Source organism: Pseudophryne corroboree, chromosome 2 (assembly GCF_028390025.1).
Source record: "Pseudophryne corroboree isolate aPseCor3 chromosome 2, aPseCor3.hap2, whole genome shotgun sequence".
NCBI lineage: Eukaryota > Metazoa > Chordata > Amphibia > Anura > Myobatrachidae > Pseudophryne > Pseudophryne corroboree.
The window spans coordinates 631,099,513-631,120,519 of NC_086445.1; the positions used below are offsets into that span (position 1 = coordinate 631,099,513).

At 46.3% G+C, this 21,007-nt stretch overlaps 1 protein-coding gene across 6 annotated transcripts in view; it reads right to left on the minus strand.

Moving 5' to 3' along the window:
- FANCE (FA complementation group E) overlaps positions 1-21,007 on the minus strand; it is a 222,615-nt gene that overhangs the window by 47,968 nt on the left and 153,640 nt on the right. For all 6 annotated transcript variants that reach the window (XM_063954876.1, XM_063954875.1, XM_063954885.1 and 3 more), the window contains 2 exons: positions 1,548-1,614; positions 134-259 (listed from right to left, as the gene is read on the minus strand). In XM_063954876.1, coding sequence (XP_063810946.1) covers positions 134-259; positions 1,548-1,614 — 193 coding nt within the window. The remainder of the gene's footprint in view (positions 1-133; positions 260-1,547; positions 1,615-21,007) is intronic.

The following is a 21,007-nucleotide window of genomic DNA, read 5'->3' on the forward strand; positions in this document are numbered from 1 at the left end:
ATCAGCTGTCTGTCACTGGCCAACAGTGGCTCGTGTGTAACAGAATCCAGCTTATAGTGTTTTATACAATATTAACAACAACTAAAAATATATTTATTCCTAATTAAAAAAAAAAAAAAGGAAAAATTCTCACCAGGTCATGTTTGCTTGTTAACAGGACTAACAGCAATTTGGAAAATGTTACAGACTTGGAAAAATTGTCAGCAGCATCACAGAGGAAGTTAAGTAGGAGATCAAACTCAGAGGGAGAGAATTTATCCTGTGAGAATAAAAAATAATTTAAAAAAAGGCAAATATAAAGCGCTGATTATGTCACAGAGTGATTGCAGTAATTTATTTAAGAGAAAGTATAGACATTTGATGTATACCATTTTGTTCTCATTTAGCTCTTAAGGATTCCATGATTTGTGGAGTGCTTTTACACTTTCAGGTTAAACGTGAAACATTAGGGGACCTTGAGGACACAGTTTGGGTACCACTGGTATAGACTATGCTCAGTTTCTGATCTCTGTACACCCCTTTCCCACTCTCAGATCATTACCTGCAACCTCTTTCCATTAATTTAAACTCTCTGCTGGGAAAAATCAACCAAGCATCCTCATAGCCACAAAGTTCTCAGTCCTATTAATTTACAACTCTCCATTTCTTTACAAAAACTTGAGTGTGGATTATTATATCTACACTAAAAAGGTTACACCAAAAATGTCTACAGTCAATAGATCTACCACTAATAGTAGACATGCATTAGGTTGACAGGGTCAAAAGCTCGACATAGAAAAGACAGAAAAGGTCGACATGGACAAAATGTCGACTGGCTCAAAAGGTCGACGTGGAAATGTTTGGCACAAAAAAGATAGACAATTTTTTATCTATATATTTTTTTTTGGGGGGTGTTTTGTCACTTTTCTGCCACAAACAAGACAGATTAGTGTACCACATCCCCTCGCATCGGGCAAGGTGTACTTATTCCCAATTGCAGTCCAAGTGGATGGTAAAGTATGAAAAAGGTGAATAAATAAAAATGTTAAAAAACGTGCGTTGACCATTGTCATGTCAACCTTTTGATCGTGTCAACTTTTTGACCATGTCGACCTAATGCATGTCGACCATTTAGTGGTTGACCTAGTGGCTTTAGACCTTTTACTGTAAATCTATAGACCGGATACCCAAACACTTGATTCTCAAAAACTCTAGTCTCCTTTCCTGAAGACAATACCACATCAAATTATCATTGCAATCTTGATGGACCAATATGCAATACAGCACTGATCCTCAAGTACCAACGTCCCTATAAATAATAATTGGAAGAGGGGCCCTCTGTCAGTTAATACCAAGTCTTGTTTTATTATTATATTGACAATTGTAAAACGCAACTTAATACTGTATGCTTGTGCTATATTAAAAATGTTATTTAATAAATGGTTACAAATCTTGCTAGGTAAAGTCACAGATTCTCAACCTATATATAAATTGGCAGCAAGAGTAACTATTATTTATATAATTTAGGTTGGACAAGCTTCTCTGTGATACTGCACATAGCGATTTACCTTCTTTTCAGTCAACAAGTGCAAAACACTAATAGAGACTTCAGAGCATGGTACCTCTAGGATAGGACTGCAAAACAGAAAACAATGCAATCATTAGTATGTAGGTAAAGGAAAGCCATCATTTAATCTCCTCTTCTACTTCTTAAACAAATGTGGGAGGAGTTATTTGCCCTAGGGTTAGAGAGTTGGCTTTAAATACTGCCTGGTATTAGTCTGTAATTCTAACCAAGAATCTTCCCATTATTTTATTCAAAAAGTTGGTTCGCTTTACTTGGACAACTGAAAGTGTGACTGGGGGCATACTACAAGCAACACACGCACTTGCCATTCCTGATAATGGGGTACACACCCGCACTCGGCATTCCAAGGTGGGGGGGCAGTGGCCTGTGACCACATTTCTTAACTGAATAAAAAACAGAGCTCAGCACTCATCATAGTAAGCTCACTCACCTTAATACATGAATACATAATGGGGTTTTAGTTCATGGATTGTACAATGCATTTAAGCTTGCAGCCCAACATCAAGGGACCCTATTTCACTGCAAGTCGTACTCTATCACCCACATTTTTGAGAACCTGGCAACTTCTATTACATCAGAGTCAAACTGAAAATGTGCTAGCTCACCTTCCAACTAACGTATAGATTTTAAAAGGTGAGACAGTCACCAACACCACTCCTGAATGACCACTAAAGAAGCATCTGACACAGGTTTAAAGTAAATGAGCTTAGACATGGGGATGCCTGAGAAAGCTATTCTCACAAAAAGGTTAAATTAATAATGAACCCAAATATACTCATACAGAAATACACTGCACTCACCATTCCTAGGTGTGCACCCCATTCCCATGGCGCGCAAAACACTTGAATTCCCCCCAGAGGGGTGAGGAACAGCATTAGCCTTTTATCATATGTATACAAGATCTATTTTGCATGAAAATCCAACTATATATATATATATATATATCTATATCAATCACTAATTAGGCAGGTTATCTTGACTCATGAAGTTTCAGTTTACACATCAATCCAGTAGCTGGACAATTCAAGCGCCTGCAGTTTCCTGTGTCAGTTTTGCTATGACGATCAACAAGTCACAGGGGCAAACGCTCAGGGCTGCAGGCGTAAATCTCAGGACCAGCAATGGGCAGCCTTACGTGGCTTGCTCATGAGTGAGTAACCCCAAGAATCTTTTTGTGTTAATCCCTGAAGGAAAAACTGCTAAATTGTTCACGAATACATTTTGTGATCAATGTGTACAATATAAAACATAGATCACAATATTAGATGGCACTACTGTCTTTGTAAATAGTTCCACTGAGCAAGAACAGACATCCACACAACCGAAGCTGATAGCAAACACTAGTAGACTTACCATGGTTAACACTCTTTCTGCGAGGTACATTGGGTTCCACAGGGAAACATTGAGGAGTTTAGAGTGCATCTTGATCCAGAGGCAACAACAGGCTAAATAAAGCTTTAGGCTGTCACAGGATGCATTGGGGCCTCCTCTAAAACCCCACCTCCAGGCACTGAGAGCTCAGTTTCGTTAACCACTCCAATGCAGGAGGAGGCAAGGGAGAAGGTAGATCTTAGTCACATAGAACCACATTCTCATGATAGGAGAAGGGACCAGCGCCTAATGCCATACAAACCCATAGACGCTAGATGCGTCAGGGTAGGCGCCCTGTGGAACCCAATGTACCTCGCAGAAAGAGTTTTAAGCACGGTAAGTCTACCGTAACACTCCTTTTCTGCTGCAGGGTACATTGGTTTCCACAGGGAAACATTGGGGATGTCCTAAAGCAGTTAATCAAGGGAGGGGACGTGCCTTAGCAAATGAGAATCCGGCATCCAAAGGAAGCATCCTGGGAGGCAAAACTATTAAAGGCATAGAACCTAATAAACGTGTTCACTGAGGACCACATAGCTGCCTTGCACAATTGTTCTGCGGGCGCGGTGGTGTGCCCAAGAAGGTCCAACAGACCGAGTAGAATGGGCTTTAATAGCAGCAGGAGCTGCGAGTCCAGCCTGCGCATAAGCTTGTGCAATAACCATTCTAATCCACCTGGCCAAGATTTGCTTATTCGCAGGCCAGCCACGTTTGTGGAAACCAAACAGGACAAAAAGGGCATCTGACCTCCTGATAGAGGCAGTCCTCCCCACATAGATATGGAGAGCCCTAACCACATCAAAAAACGTTCTTTGGGAGACAAGTCCGAAGAGATAAAGGCCGCAACCATAATCTCTTGGTTAAGGTGGAAAGAAGACACCACCTTAGATAAATAACCCGGTCGAGTTTGTAGAACTGCCCGGTAACGGTGAAATACCAAAAAGGGTGGATGACAGTACAAGGTGCCCAAGTCCGACACCCGCCTTGCAGAGGCAATAGCCGGCAAGAACAGGACCTTGGCCATGAGCCATTTAAGGTCTACCGACTCGAGAGGTTCAAATGGAGACTCTTGAAGGACCTTTAGTACAACAGTCATATCCCATGGAGCCACAGGAGGGACATAGGGAAGCTGAATCCGAAAGACACCGAGTGAATGTGTGAACGTCTGGTATAGACGCAATTTGTCTCTGAAACCATCCCGACAAGGCACATATGTGAACCTTGAGGGAGGCTAGACGAAGACCTAAGACAAGGCCTCGTTACAGAAAAGCCAGAATTCTGGAAGTTCTGAACCTAGAGACATCATGGGGGAGATTCAAATGTTTGAAAAGTCAGTTGCGAGTCTGTTTTTTCCTATCTAATAGACAGGAAAAAACAGACACCCAAACGACTTTTCATACATTTGAATCTCCCCCCATAATTCTTATCAGCACACCAGGTGAAGTAAGAATTCCAAACCCTGTAATAAATCCGTGCAGAGTCCGGTTTGCGGGCTTTCAACATAGTCTGGATAATCGCCGCAGAAAAACCTTTACCTCATGGGTGATGCTTCAAGAGCCACGCCGTCAAAGCCAATCTGGCCAGGTCTGGGTAGATACAAGGGCCCTGTACGAGGAGGTCTGGCCGCTGAGGAAGTAGAAGCATACGCCCTGTCAACGTACCCTGCAGATTTGAGAACCAATGCTGTCTGGGCCACGCTTTTTTTGCCTGAACTTCCGTAGAATCCTGGGCAGGAGTGACACTGGAGGGAACACGTAGGGCAGCCAAAAGTTCCATGGAATTGCCAGTGCGTCCACAAACGCTGCTTGAGGATCCCTGGTCGGATATCCGAAGACCGGAACCTTGTAATTGTGTCAAGACGCCATAAGATCTACATGTGGTAGGCCCCACCTGTCCACTAGGAGTTGAAAGAATTCTGGATGAAGACTCCACTCTCTGGAGTGCACGTCCTGGCGACTGAGGATGTCCGTTTCCCCGTTTAGGACGCCAGGAATGAACACTGCCGATATTGCTGGCAGATGGCGTTCCGGCCAACTAAGGATTTTTGACACTTCCATCATTGCCATGCTGCTTCGAGTGCCACCTTGATGGTTTATGTACACCACTGTGTTGGCATTGTCTGACCGTACTTGAACAGGTTTGTTCTGTGCCAGAGGCAGGGCGAGAGATAGCGCATAGAACACCGCCCTCAGCTCCAGAATGTTTATTGGTAGGAGTGATTCCTCCTTGGTCCACCGACCATGAAAGAGTGTTGCTCCAACTCCGCCCCCCATATCCTCAGACTAGTGTTCATTGTCAGTAGGACCTAGTCGGGTATCCAGAAGGGATGGCCCCTGCTTAACTGCTGGTCCTGTAGTCACCAGGACTGCGACAGACGAACCTACGGAGTCAAAGTGGTCATGTGATGTAGGCCGTCCCACTTGGATAGAATTAACCTCTGTAGAGGGCGGGAATGAAATGGAGCGTACTCTACCATGTCGACAAAAGAAGCATCTTATACTGTCCTGAAGCTTCAGTACTTTTTCTGGAGACAAAATAGTCTTTGACAGTGTGTGTCCAAGAGTGCCCCTAGGTGCACCATGCTCTGAGCTGGGACCAGCGAGGACTTCTTCCAATTGATAAGCCACCCGTGGGCTTGCAGGAAGGTTATCGTCAGTTGCAGATGACTGAGAAGGACATCATGGGAATTTGCCAGAATCAGTAAGTCATCCAGATACGACAGGATTCTGGCGATGGAGATGGGCCGCCATCACGGCCATGACCTTGGTGAAGATCTGATGGGCTGTAGCCAGTCCAAATGGCAGAGCCTGGAATGGATAGTGGAGGTTGCCAATAGCAAACCGTAGAGATTGCTGATGCGACATGTCAATAGGTATATGCAGGTACGCATCCTGTATATCCAGGGATACCATAAAGTCCCCGGGTTCCATAGCCAGTACATTGAGCGCAGTGTTTCCATACGGAACCTGGACACTCACAAACTTTTTTTTAGTGATTTGGGGTTGAGTATAGGCCAGAAAGACCCATTGGGTTTTGGGACTAGAAACAAGGTTGAGTAATAACCTCTGCCTCTCTGGGACTGAGGTACCGGCACAACCACTCCTGTACTCAGGAGAGAACAGACCTTGAAAAAGACCCAGGAGGTCGAAACGTCGTTGGTGAAACCAGGTAGTGAGTTTTTCATCATTTTTATTTAATTATTTTGTTTTTTATGGGACACCACTTTTGGAGTATGTCCAACATGACAGTACTGGTGTAAAACCGGATTGCATCAGTTTTTGTCTGTTATTCCTGACCTGCATGTTCTGTACAGACCAGAGAGTGGAAACCACATAGAAAAACATCTTATTGTTGTTTTATGGACTCTTAATAAAATCCTTTTGAATTATTGTGGATGCTATTCCTGATCCTGGCTTGAAAGATACCTTTATATGTGGAAACAATCCCCCTCCCAAGTGAGTGGGGTACGCCTTCTGGAGTAGCTTTCTTTCTGTTTTACATCACGTGGGATACAGCGTTTTAAAGATACCTTTACACACCTATTCTTATTTATTCTGATGTGAGTTTCGGTACGTCCTCAAAAATCGGGAGAGTGGTGGCGAGATACTATCCTCATCTACTATCAAATTGGGCCCGGCACTATAGGCTTCTCTTTTCTGGACACTTATAGGTTGTGCAAATCAGTGTTTTAAGCAATACCACCCATGCATGTGTACCATCTTTCTTTTTTTCATGTTTGACATCTGGATATCATGAGACAATTGAAAGAGTGAACATCTGAAAGGACACCCTAACATGTGACGTATATCACAATTTAATTTAATTTGTTATCGCCTTTGATCTATCCTCTCACTGTTTTTTCATTGACCGTTTGCAAAGCTTGCGCCTTTAACGGATCTGAAAGGAGAACAGTGGTGCAAAACTGGCGACGGGGACTTCTCTGGAAAGAGACTGCGTACCCGTGAGACAACTTCCAGCACTGAAGTGGTCTTTAACCAGACATGGGCGAACTGTAGAAGTCAGTCTCCCATACTGGGGTCCCAAAGGGGAAGGCCCGCCCCGTCATGCAGCAGGCTTGTCTTGTTTTGAAGAAGGCTGATGGCCTGCCCAGGATTGCTTTGCCGTGAGCTTGGTGGTTTTGGGAGCACGAGACTGTCTCGGTTATGCCTGACCTTTTGCTTTCCCTTAAGGTCAAAGGAACAAAGGGGGTGATTCCGAGTTGTTCGCTCACTAGCTGCTTTTAGCAGCATTGCACACGCTAAGCCGCCGCCCTCTGGGAGTGTATCTTAGCTTAGCAGAATTGCGAACGAAAGATTAGCAGAATTGCGAATAGAAATTTCTTAGCAGTTTCTGAGTATCTCCAGACCTACTCACAAATAGCGGTCAGTTTCGTTCCTGATTTGACGTCACACACACGCCCAGCGTTCGCCCAGCCACTCCCCCGTTTCTCCAGACACTCCTGCGTTTTTCCCTGAAACGCCTGCGTTTTTCCGCACACTCCCAGAAAACGGCCAGTTTCCGCCCAGAAACACCCACTCCCTGTCAATCACACTACGATCAGCAGAACGATGAAAAAAAAATCATTACGCCGTGAGTAAAATACCAAACTTTTGTGCTAATTTACTTGGCGCAGGCGCGCTGCGTACATTGCGCATGCGCAGTTTGCGACTAATCGCTCCGTAGCAGAAAAAAATAACGAGCGAACAACTCGGAATGACCACCAAAATGTAGTACCTTTTGCCTTCTGTGCAGAAGGATTAGAATTTGGGAGAAAGGCCGTCTTAGCAGCTGCTAACTCAGACACAATTTTATTTAGTTCTTCCCCAAAATGTCCCCAGTGAACAGGAGTACCTCCAAGGTTTTTTTGGAGTCTAGGTCCACCTTCCACGACCTCAACCACAAAATTCGGTGAGCCAGGACATGCGTAGTCTACGCCTTGGCTGCCAACACACCTGCCTAAGAGGAAGCCTCCTGAATGTAATAGGCGTCGGTGGTAATGTGAGACAGGTATTGTCTGGCAGTGTCAGAAATATCCTTGGCAGCTCATCCTCCAATGCCTGAATCCACGCTTCAATACCTTTTGCAGCCAAAGAGGCAGCAATAGTGGGCCTATGATAACTCCTGTAAGGGAGTAAATAGATTTCAGGCATCCCTCCACATGCCAATCTGTCGGTTCCTTCAGTGAAGTGACAGTGGTGACAGGCAGAGTGGACGAAACCACTAGGTGGGTGACGTGAGAATCCACCGGTGGTGAATATTTCCACTTGTTACATAACTCTGCAGGGAGAGGATAGCGAGCCAAGGCCTGTTTAGACAGAGGGAATTTCTTCATTGGAGTAGACCAGAGTTCCTGTCTGATGTCCACTAAATGGTCAGAATGGGGTAATAGATTTTTAACCACATTCTGCCGTTTAAACATCTCAGTTTTCTTAGCCACAGCAGTGGAATCCTCATCAGAGATTTGTAGGATTTGCTTAAGAGCGACCACTAGGGCAGGGACATCAATCAGCAAGGGAGACTCCTCATCAGAAACACCTGATTCAGTTTCTGACAGGACTGTATGCTTCCCCTCCTATTCAAATGAAACATCAGAGAAGTATGTGGATTGTGAGGAGGAAGCAGCCCACTTAGATGACCCAGAGACACGGGACTGACCTGGGGTGGATTTTTGTCTAACCAATGACTGATTTAATTGTTGCAGCTGGTTAGATACATTTTCTGCCCCAGGCGGATTAACCATAGGGACAATTTGTGGCGGTATTGGCACAGGTGGTCCCATAGGGGACGTAAAGCGTTCTACCAGAGTACCCAAGTAGGTTAGTGAACGCAGCCCAAGGTGGCTCTTGAGTAGGCACAGAAGCTGCGGACTTACTAGAGGATATATGACACGTGGTACGCAGATCATACAAAACTTCTCCCTCTAGTAAATCCTTGAAGCATACTCTGCATTCTGCAGGAGCTTCCACTGATTTACTGCTCCGTTAGACATTATATATAGATGCAACACAGAGCGACTTAGTACGATAAAGCCAGACAAAGTACAATACCTGCTAATAAATCCGGTATTATGTGACTGAGTACACAGTAGAACATACGTAACGGATAAATACTGTGACGCGCTATATTAGTGGACCCAGACACACCTAGTCCCTTAGGGTACAGAATATAGTGACCGTTATATCTGGTAAACACAGAGTGAAACCACACAGCAGATACAGGCACACACAGTCACAGTCAATGTAGAAATTATTAGCACAATAAAGCTGCACTGGACTAGTTCAGTTGCAAGAAAAAGTATGTGAACCCTTTGGAATTTCCTGGCTTTGTGCATAAATTGGTCATAAAATGTGTTCTGATCTTCATCTAAGTCACAATAATAGACAAACACAGTCTGCTGAAACGAAAACCACACAAACAATTATATGTTCTCATGTTTTTATTGAACACACCATGTAAACATTCACAGTGCAGGGTGGACAAAGTATGTGAACCCTTGGATATAATAACTGGTTGACCCTCCTTTGGCAGCAATAACCTCAACCAAACGTTTCCTATAGTTGCATATCAGACCTGCACAACGGTCAGGGGGAATTTTGGACCATTTCTGTTTACAAAACTGTTTCAGTTCAGCAATATTCTTGGGTTGTCTGGTGTGAATCGCTCTCTTGAGGTCATGCCACAGCATCTCAATCGGGTTGAGGTCAGGACTCTGACTGGGCCACTCCAGAAGGCGTATTTTCTTCTGTTGAAGCCATTCTGTTGTTGATCTACTTCTGTGCTTTGGGTCATTGTCCTGTTGCATCACCCATCTTCTGCTGAGCTTCAATTGGTGGACAGATGGCCTTAAGTTCTCCTGCAAAATGTCTTGATAAACTTGGGAATTCATTTTTCCGTCAATGATAGCAATCTGTCCAGGCCCTGAGGCAGCAAAGCAGCCCAAAACCATGATGCCCCCTCCACCATACTTCACAGTTGGGATGAGGTTTTGATGTTGGTGTGCTGTGCCTTTTTTTCTCCACACATAATGTTGTGTGTTCCTTCCAAACAACTCAACTTTGGTTTCATCTGTCCACAGAATATTTTGCCAGTAGTGCTATGGAACATTCAGGTGCTCCTTTGTAAACTTCAAACGTGCAGCAATGGGTTTTTTTTGGACAGCAGTGGCTTCCTCCGTGGTATCCTCCCATAAACTCCATTCTTGTTCAGTGTTTTACATATGGTAGATTCGTCAACAGAGATGTTAGCATGTGCCAGAGATTTCTGTAAGTCTTTAGCTGACACTCTAGGATTCTTCTTCATCTCATTGAGCATTCTGCACTGTGCTCTTGCAGTCATTTTTACAGGACGCCCACTCCTAGGGAGAGTAGCAACAGTGCTGAACTTTCTCCATTTATAGACAAGTTGTCTTACCGTGGACTGATGGACATCAAGGCTTTTAAAGATACTTTAGTAACCCTTTCCAGCTTTATGCAAGTCAACAATTCTTAATCGTAGGTCTTCTGAGAGCTCTTTTCTGCGAGGCATGGGTCACATCAGGCAATGCTTCTTGAGAATTACTAACTCAAAACTGGTGTGTGTTTTTTATAGGGCAGGGCAGCTTTAACCAACACCTCCAATCTCGTCTCATTGATTGGACTCCAGGTTGTCTGACTCCTGACTCAAATTAGCTCTTGGAGAAGTCATTAGCCTAGGGGGTTCACATACTTTGTCCACCGTGCACTGTGAATGTTTACATGGTGTTCAATAAAAACATGAGAACATATAATTGTTTGTGTGGTATTAGTTTCAGCAGACTGTGTTTGTCTATTGTTGTGACTTAGATGAAGATCAGAACACATTTTATGACCAATTTATGCACAAATCCAGGAAATTCCAAAGGGTTCACATATTTTTTCTTGCAACTGTGTATATATATATATATATGTTTATAAATAGATCACAACACGGTCAGTGACCGGATGATATATCAGAATACTCGTACAGTATATTCTAGAAATGGCACACTCTCTCTTAACTAACGCAGTCTGTATAAAGACATGTGGGATACTTAAATGCTTGTAAAGTAACAGCACCGTATACAGGCAGCTTTACAAGGGAGACCTTGCCCTGCAGTCCCGAAGACCAGCCGCGTCTATGCTCAGAAGATAGTGCCCAGCGTCTCAGTCGGGGAGTGAGGGAGAGTGTGAGGCAGCTCCAGGGCGGGAAATCTGCGAGGAGATATCGCCCTGGGCCGGGGGAGGGGCTTACAGGTCAAGCGCCACCTCCCATATGCTGGACTTCCTCCCCGGGTACTGCGAGCCTTATGAAATGGGGTGTTAGTACACCCGACCTGAACTCAGACACCTGTGGTCTAGTGGGGTCCCTGCTCGGTGACAGTGTCCACGACAGCGCAGCGAATAGTCTCCCTAGGTCGCGTACGGAACGCAATTTAATGGCGGGTCCTGTCTGGGGGAAACTCTTACCTCCTCCCCGTAGCAGCCACGCGAACCAGTAGAGCAGTCAGCGACTGTGTGCCGGGACGTCTCCGCCGCAAGTACCCGGGAACTGAGCCACAGGAGTATGCAACGCCGCTTGGGAGGTGATGGAGCTGTAGCACTGAAGTGTCACCTTGACATACAGCACTGACAGCCCGGAGAAGAAATCTTCTGTTAGAAAGATTTTTCAGGGCTGCCCAGTGCTGCCCTCCTGTTCGGTGACCTGCTACTGCAGGCACCAACTCGAAACAGAGCTTTCAGTACCTGGAGGCGGGGTTGTAGAGGAGGCTCCAATGCATCCTGGGACAGCCTAAAGCTTTAGCCTGTTGGTGCCTCTGGATCAAGATCCACTGTACAACCCCCAATGTTTCCCTGTTGAAACCAATGTACCCTGCTGCAGAAATGAAAAAATCACAAAACATTCATAAACACAAATGAAAAACATTGTATATCGACAAATCATTATCAGTATAAAAATATACACGCCTGCTGCAGACTTGTAGGATGGTAATTGAAATTATTTACAACTGTAGCAATGTCCGATATTCGTAAACCTGCACAGAGCTTATGATGTAATAAAATAAGAATTTACTCACCGGTAATTCTATTTCTCGTAGTCCGTAGTGGATGCTGGGTACTCCGTAAGGACCATGGGGAATAGACGGGCTCCGCAGGAGACTGGGCACTCTAAAAGAAAGATTAGGTACTATCTGGTGTGCACTGGCTCCTCCCTCTATGCCCCTCCTCCAGACCTCAGTTAGGGAAACTGTGCCCGGAAGAGCTGACACTACAAGGAAAGGATTTGGAATCCAGGGTAAGACTCATACCAGCCACACCAATCACACCGTACAACTCGTGATAACTATACCCAGTTAACAGTATGAATAACAACTGAGCCTCACTGAACAGATGGCTCATAACAATAACCCTTTAGTTAAGCAATAACTATATACAAGTATTGCAGACAATCCGCACTTGGGACGGGCTCCCAGCATCCACTACGGACTACAAGAAATAGAATTACCGGTGAGTAAATTCTTATTTTCTCTGACGTCCTAGTGGATGCTGGGTACTCCGTAAGGACCATGGGGATTATACCAAAGCTCCCAAACGGGCGGGAGATGCGGATGACTCTGCAGCACCGAATGAGCAAACTCAAGGTCCTCCTCAGCCAGGGTATCAAACTTGTAGAATTTTGCAAACGTGTTTGATCCCGACCAGGTAGCAGCTCGGCAAAGTTGTAAAGCCGAGACCCCTCGGGCAGCCGCCCAAGAAGAGCCCACCTTCCTCGTGGAATGGGCTTTGACTGATGTAGGATGCGGCAGTCCAGCCGCAGAATGTGCAAGTTGAATCGTGCAACAGATCCAGCGAGCAATAGTCTGCTTAGAAGCAGGAGCACCCAGCTTGTTGGGTGCATGCAGGATAAACAGCGAGTCAGTTTTTCTGACTCTAGCCGTCCTGGAAACATAGATTTTCAGGGCCCGGACTACGTCCAGCAACTTGGAAGCCTCCAAGTCCCGAGTAGCCGCAGGCACCACAATAGGTTGGTTCAAATGAAACGCTGATACCACCTTAGGGAGAAATTGGGGACGAGTCCTCAATTCTGCCCTGTCCATATGGAAGATCAGATAGGGGCTTTTACATGACAAAGCCGCCAATTCTGACACACGCCTAGCCGAAGCCAAGGCCAAAAGCATGACCACTTTCCACATGAGATATTTCAACTCCACGGTCTCAAGTGGCTCAAACCAATGTGATTTTAGGAAATCCAACACAACGTTGAGATCCCAAGGTGCCACTGGGGGCACAAAAGGGGGCTGAATATGCAGCACTCCCTTAACAAACGTCTGAACTTCAGGCAGTGAAGCCAGTTCTTTTTGAAAGAAAATAGACAGGGCCGAAATCTGGACTTTAATGGATCCCAATTTTAGGCCCCTAGTCACTCTTGACTGTAGGAAGTGCAGAAATCGACCCAGCTGAAATTCTTCTGTTGGGGCCTTCATAGCCTCACACCAAGCAACATATTTTCGCCATATGCGGTGATAATGTTTTGCTGTCACATCCTTCCTAGCTTTTATCAGCGTAGGAATGACTTCAACCGGAATGCCCTTTTCCATCAGGATCCGGTGTTCAACCGCCATGCCGTCAAACGCAGCCGCGGTAAGTCTTGGAACAGACAGGGCCCCTGCTGTAGCAGGTCCTGTCTGGGAGGCAGAGGCCAAGGGTCCTCTGAGATCATCTCTTGTAGTTCCGGGTACCAAGTCCTTCTTGGCCAATCCGGAACGACGAGTATAGTTCTTACTCCTCTCTTTCTTATTATCCTCAGTACCTTTGGTATGAGAGGAAGAGGAGGGAACACATAAACCGACTGGTACACCCACGGTGTCACTAGAGCGTCCACAGCTATCGCCTGAGGGTCCCTTGACCTGGCGCAATATCTTTTTAGCTTTTTGTTGAGGCGGGACGCCATCATGTCCACCTGTGGCCTTTCCCAACGATTTACAATCAGCTGGAAGACTTCTGGATGAAGTCCCCACTCTCCCGGGTGGAGGTCGTGCCTGCTGAGGAAGTCTGCTTCCCAGTTGTCCACTCCCGGAATGAACACTGCTGACAGTGCTATCACGTGATTTTCCGCCCATCGGAGAATCCTTGTGGCTTCTGCCATCGCCATCCTGCTTCTTGTGCCGCCCTGTCGGTTTACATGGGCGACCGCCGTGATGTTGTCTGACTGAATCAGCACCGGCTGGTTTTGAAGCAGGGGTCTTGCCTGACTTAGGGCATTGTAAATGGCCCTTAGTTCCAGAATATTTATGTGTAGGGAAGCTTCCTGACTCGACCATTGTCCTTGGAAGTTTCTTCCCTGAGTGACTGCCCCCCAACCTCGGAGGCTTGCATCCGTGGTCACCAGGACCCAGTCCTGTATGCCGAATTTGCGGCCCTCGAGTAGATGAGCACTCTGCAGCCACCACAGCAGAGACACCCTGGCCCTCGGGGACAGTGTGATCAGCAGATGCATCTGAAGATGCAATCTGGACCACTTGTCTAACAGATCCCACTGAAAGATCCGTGCATGGAATCGGCCGAATGGAATTGCCTCGTAAGAAGCTACCATCTTTCCCAGGACTCGCGTGCAGTGATGCACCGACACCTGTTTTGGTTTTAGGAGGTCTCTGACCAGAGATGACAACTCCTTGGCCTTCTCCTCCGGGAGAAACACCTTCTTCTGTTCTGTGTCCAGAATCATACCCAGGAACAGCAGACGCGTCGTAGGAACCAGCTGCGACTTCGGGATAGTGCTACTCCGACCAACAACTGCTCCCTGGACCTCGCCTATATAAGGAGATCGTCCAAGTACGGGGTAATTATAACTCCCTTCTTTCGAAGGAGTATCATAATTTCGGCCATTACTTTGGTAAATACCCTCGGTGCAGTGCACAGACCAATGGCAGTCCTGTACCACAAAACGGAGGTACACCTGGTGAGGTGGATAAATGGGGACATGTAGGTAAGCATCCTCGATGTCCAGTGATACCATGTAATCCCCCTCTTCCAGGCTTGCAATAACCGCCCTGAGAGATTCCATTTTGAACTTGAACTTCCTTATATAAGTGTTCAAGGATTTCAAATTTAGAATGGGTCTCACCGAGCCGTCTGGTTTCGGTACCACAAACATTGTGGAATAGTAACCCCGTCCCTGTTGAAGGAGGGGAACTTTTATTATCACCTGCTGGAGGTACAGCTTGTGAATTGCCGCCAGTACTACCTCCCTGTCCTCGGGAATAGCTGGCAAGGCTGATTTGAGGTAACGGCGAGGGGGAGACGTCTCGAATTCCAGCTTGTATCCCTGAGATACCACTTGTAGAACCCAGAGATCCACCTGTGAGCGAACCCACTGGTCGCTGAAGTTCCGGAGACGGGCCCCCACCGCACCTGGCTCCACCAGTGGAGCCCCAGCGTCATGCGGTGGACTTAGTGGAAGCAGGGGAGGATTTTTGTTCTTGGGAACTGGCTGTATGGTGCAGCTTTTTCCCTCTACCCCTGCCTCTGGGCAGAAAGGACGCGCCTTTAACCCGCTTGCCTTTCTGGGGCCGAAAGGACTGTACCTGATAATACGGTGCTTTCTTAGGCTGTGAGGGAACCGGAGGTAAAAATGTCGACTTCCCAGCTGTTGCTGTGGAAACGAGGTCCGAGAGACCATCCCCAAACAATTCCTCACCCTTGTAAGGCAAAACCTCCATGTGCCTTTTAGAATCCGCTTCACCTGTCCACTGCAGAGTCCATAATACTCTCCTGGCAGAAATGGACATTGCATTAATTCTAGATGCCAGCCGGCAAATATCCCTCTGTGCATCTCTCATATATAAGACGACGTCTTTAATATGCTCTATGGTTAGCAACATCGTATCCCTGTCGAGGGTATCAATATTTTCTGACAGGGTATCGGACCAAGCTGCTGCAGCACTACACATCCAAGCTGAAGCAATTGCAGGTCTCAGTATAGTACCTGAGTGTGTATATACAGACTTCAGGATAGCCTCCTGCTTTCTATCCGCTTCTTCACACACTTTATTCAACTCATCTGATGGGGGAAAAACCACTGGTTGCTTTTTCTCCCCAAACATAATACCCTTTTTAGTGGTACCTGGGTTAATGTCAGAAATGTGCAACACATTTTTCATTGCCGTAATCATGCAACGGATGGCCCTAGTGGAATGTACATTAGTCTCGTCCTCGTCGACACTGGAGTCAGACTCTGTGTCGACATCTGTCTGCCATCTGAGGTAGCGGGCGTTTTTGAGCCCCTGATGGCCTTTGAGACGCCTGGGCAGGCACTGGCTGAGAAGCCGTCTGTCCCACAGCTGTTATGTCATCGAACCTTTTATGCAAGGAGTTGACACTGTCGTGTAAAACCTTCCACATATCCATCCACTCTGGTGTCGACCCCGCAGGGGGTGACATCACACTTATCGGCACCTGCTCCGCCTCCACATAAGCCTCCTCATCAAACATGTCGACACAGCCGTACCGACACACCGCACACACACAGGGAATGCTCTGACTGAGGACAGGACCCCACAAAGTCCTTTGGGGAGACAGAGAGAGAGTATGCCAGCACACACCACAGCGCTATATAATCAGGGATTTACACTAACACAAAGTGATTTTTCCCTATAGCTGCTTTACATATACAGTTTGCGCCTAAATTTAGTGCCCCCCCTCTCTTTTTTACCCTTTGAGCCTGGAAACTGCAGGGGAGAGCCTGGGGAGCTGTCTTCCAGCGGAGCTGTGAAGAGGAAATGGCGCCAGTGTGCTGAGGGAGATAGCCCCGCCCTCTTCTCGGTGGACTTCTCCCGCTCTTATGTTTATATTATGGCGGGGGATTTTTGCACATATATAGTTTTTTAGACTGTATCGTGTGCTGTTTGCCAATGTAAGGTACTCTAATTGCAGCCCAGGGCGCCTCCCCCCCCCCCCCAGCGCCCTGCACCCATCAGTGACCGGAGTATGTGGTGTGCATAGGGAGCAATGGCGCACAGCTGCAGTGCTGTGCGCTACCTTAATGAAGAACGGAGTCTTCAGCCGCCAATTTCCAGGATGTTCTTCTTGCTTCTGGCTCTGCAAGGGGGACGTGGCGCGGCTCCGGGACTGGACGACCGAGGCTGGGCCTGTGTTCGATCCCTCTGGAGCTAATGGTGTCCAGTAGCCTAGAAGCCCAAGCTAGCTGCAAGCAGGTAGGTTCGCTTCTCTCCCCTAAGTCCCTCGTAGCAGTGAGTCTGTTGCCAGCAGATCTCACTGAAAATAAAAAACCTAACAAATACTTTCTTTACTAGAAGCTCAGGAGAGCCCCTAGTGTGCAACCAGCTCGAGCCGGGCAAAGATTCTAACTGAGGTCTGGAGGAGGGGCATAGAGGGAGGAGCCAGTGCACACCAGATAGTACCTAATCTTTCTTTTAGAGTGCCCAGTCTCCTGCGGAGCCCGTCTATTCCCCGTGGTCCTTACGGAGTACCCAGCATCCACTAGGACGTCAGAGAAATTATACTTCCGAAGGCACCTCCAAAGATCTTAAAGTCCCAAATTCTAAGTATTGCAGTATTTGTTTGAATGTGGACATAAATAGTGTGCCTTATTTACCACTTTCATCCGGTTGAAACACAGGCTCCCAGGTTTGGCACATGTGCAATGGTGGCCATTTAGCATAGTGGCCTCTGCGTATCTCTATGTGGGAACAAGCCGCTCGGGTTGCAGCTTACAGTATATTCCAGATGTCTCTGTATGAAAATAAATTGCTCAGATTATGGCTCTGGAGTCTTTCTGTGAGCCGCTCTGGGTGGTGCTTCTACTTTATATTATATGTGCGCCGAGGGGCAGATTGGGTTTGAAAACCAGCCCGGGAAATTTATAGAAGCAGCCCTAATGGGGGTGGGGCCTTTTGGGGTGTGTGATCTGTCAAGTGGGCCAGAATCCCTCCTTATAGGGCCTAATTCTGAGTTGGACGCAGTTGCTGCATCTCTTGCTGTAGCTGCGTCTGCTACAATGCCCTTCACTGGTGTACTTTCATGCTTTCGAACATACAAGGACTGAGATGCCCACCTTCAGTGTCTACAGATGGTGCAGTCATGCTTAGTGCATCTTTAGACGCCAACAACGGTCGCTAATTTGAAACTTTCACCAGCCCCATGCTAGGTACAGCCTATCCGTCTGAGTATGGCCTGCAACATGATCAATTCAGCGACTCTGTACACAACCACTTTCAGCAACACGCTCGTGTCACTCCAATATCACACCAATACTATACTACATTTGCGTATGATTAGCCAACCCCCTGTAACCGCCTAGGAATGCCCAACGCATTGCTAATGCATTTCTTGGTGCATCTGAATCTGTACTACAACCCTGTATGAACAACATAGCACACATGGTGCAATTTACACGCATGCACAGAGAAAATATATATAAAAAATATATATTATCTATAAATATGCAGGACCATCAATTGGCCAATTTAGCACACATCCTGCAGCTCTGTACAGATCTTTAATGATTCGCAACAGTCCTTGCCCCAGTGGAATTTACAATCTACACACAACAGGGTTAGCTTTTTCAATAGAAGCCAGTTAGGTTGTGGGAGGAAACAAGTTTTCCACAAAGGAAACCCACACAAACAGTTGGAGAACATACAAACGACACACATAGGACCTTGGCGGGAAGTAAACTCCAAATGTCAGTGATGTAAGGCAGCAAGCTAACCACTGCAGTGCCATGCTGCCCACGTCCTTTTTTTGTACAGTGGAGGACTGTAATACACCCTGCCATTGTTACAATTGGAATTAAGAGAAACAGAATGATAAAACTGCATTATAAAATTCATCTGTCTGCATATTCTATGCAATTCCTATTACTCCCTTCCATGAGGAGCATTTCAGATCTAGTGGACATGATTGGATTTGTCAAGTTTTCAAGGAACACCAACACATATCTTGTATTTTGTACTTATATGCACCAGCTCAGCAGCAAAGTGGAAATATACTAAAGACTTGTGCAACAATCAGCTGAGATTACGTGCATGGTGGAACGTCACAGGAAATCTATGGGGAGGGAGTATACAGTAGGAGCTGGTTTTATTGTGTACTTCGTATTATTTGCATAGGGTGAATGCAGTAAGTGGGAACAATACTAGTAAACAGATTTTCGGTAAAGTGAATATTACAACATTGCCTGCGTGAATGCAATAAGTGGTCTTCCCAGCTACCATCAGCTCTTTTCATGAGATGCTGCAGGCAGAATACTGGTACCACAGCCTTTTTTCCCTCTGTGTCTAGAGAGAGAATATAACCTGTGGCGAGCGCAGCGAGCCACTCTGCCCGCCGCATGGCGAGCGCAGCAAGCTCGCAAGGGACATTCTAGCGCTTGCCCTGCTGCTGGAATACTGGTGGCTGGAATGCTGCTATTGGTATCTTGACAGCCGGCAGCCCGTGTACGCGCATGTATTCCCTTTTCTGTAACATTTTATTATTAACAGTTTCTTATATAGCACAGCATATTCCGTTGCGCTTTACAATTAGCATAAAAAGTATGTATAGGCGTAGTATGTAGTTTGCTTATGCCATAATGTACAGAAAGGAGAATCACATGGGGAAAGGTTCAAAAGGTAATTCAGCACATACCATTATTATCATTATTATTATTATTATTGTTACTACATTTTATTTATTGGGTGCCACAAGTGTTTTGCAGCAAATACCATCCACATCCCCACCTAATGAGAGGCTTTATTGTTGATTGTTGCAAGCTTTTATGATGCTTTTTGTATGTATGGCACAATAAATTACTTTTCCTTAACATATGCAGTATGGAGAAGCATAACAGTCACCTATGGAATAATACAGTATGAAAATAAAAAATAAGATTTTACTCACCGGTAAATCTATTTCTCAATGTCCGTAGTGGATGCTGGGACTCCGTAAGGACCATGGGGATTAGCGGCTCCGCAGGAGACTGGGCACAACTAAAGAAAGCTTTAGGACTACCTGGTGTGCACTGGCTCCTCCCACTAAGACCCTCCTCCAGACCTCAGTTAGGATACTGTGCCCGGAAGAGCTGACACAAAAAGGAAGGATTTTGAATCCCGGGTAAGACTCATACCAGCCACACCAATCACACCATATAACTCGTGATACTATACCCAGTTAACAGTATGAAATATAACTGAGCCTCTCAACAGATGGCTCAACAATAACCCTTTAGTTAGGCAATAACTATAAACAAGTATTGCAGACAATCCGCACTTGGGATGGGTGCCCAGCATCCACTACGGACTACGAGAAATAGATTTACCGGTGAGCAAAATCTTATTTTCTCTGACGTCCTAAGTGGATGCTGGGACTCCGTAAGGACCATGGGGATTATACCAAAGCTCCCAAACGGGCGGGAGAGTGCGGATGACTCTGCAGCACCGAATGAGCAAACTCTAGGTCCTCCTCAGCCAGGGTATCAAACTTGTAGACTGTTGCAAAAATGTTTGAACCCGACCAAGTAACAGCTCGGCAAAGTTGTAAGGCCGAGACCCCTCGGGCAGCCGCCCAAGAAGAGCCCACTTTCCTCGTGGAATGGGCTTTTACAGATTTAGGGTGCGGCAGTCCAGCCGCAGCATGTGCAAGTTGAATCGTGCTACAGATTCAGCGAGCAATAGTCTGCTTAGAAGCAGGAGCAACCAGCTTGTTGGGTGCATACAGGATAAATAGCGAGTCAGTTTTCCTGACTCCAGCCGTCCTGGAAACATAAATTTTCAAGGCCCTGACTACGTCCAGTAACTTGGAATCCTCCAAGTCCCTAGTAGCCGCAGGCACCACAATAGGTTGGTTCAAGTGAAAAGCTGATACCACCTGATATCTCCTTCTTATTATTCTCATTACCCTGGGTAAGAGAGGCAGAGAAGGGAACACATACACCGACTGGTACACCCACGGTGTTACCAGAGTGTCCACAGCTATCGCCTGAGGGTCCCTTGACCTGGCGCAATATCTTTGTAGCTTTTTGTTGAGGCGGGACGCCATCATGTCCACCTGTGGCCTTTCCCAACGGTGTACAATCATT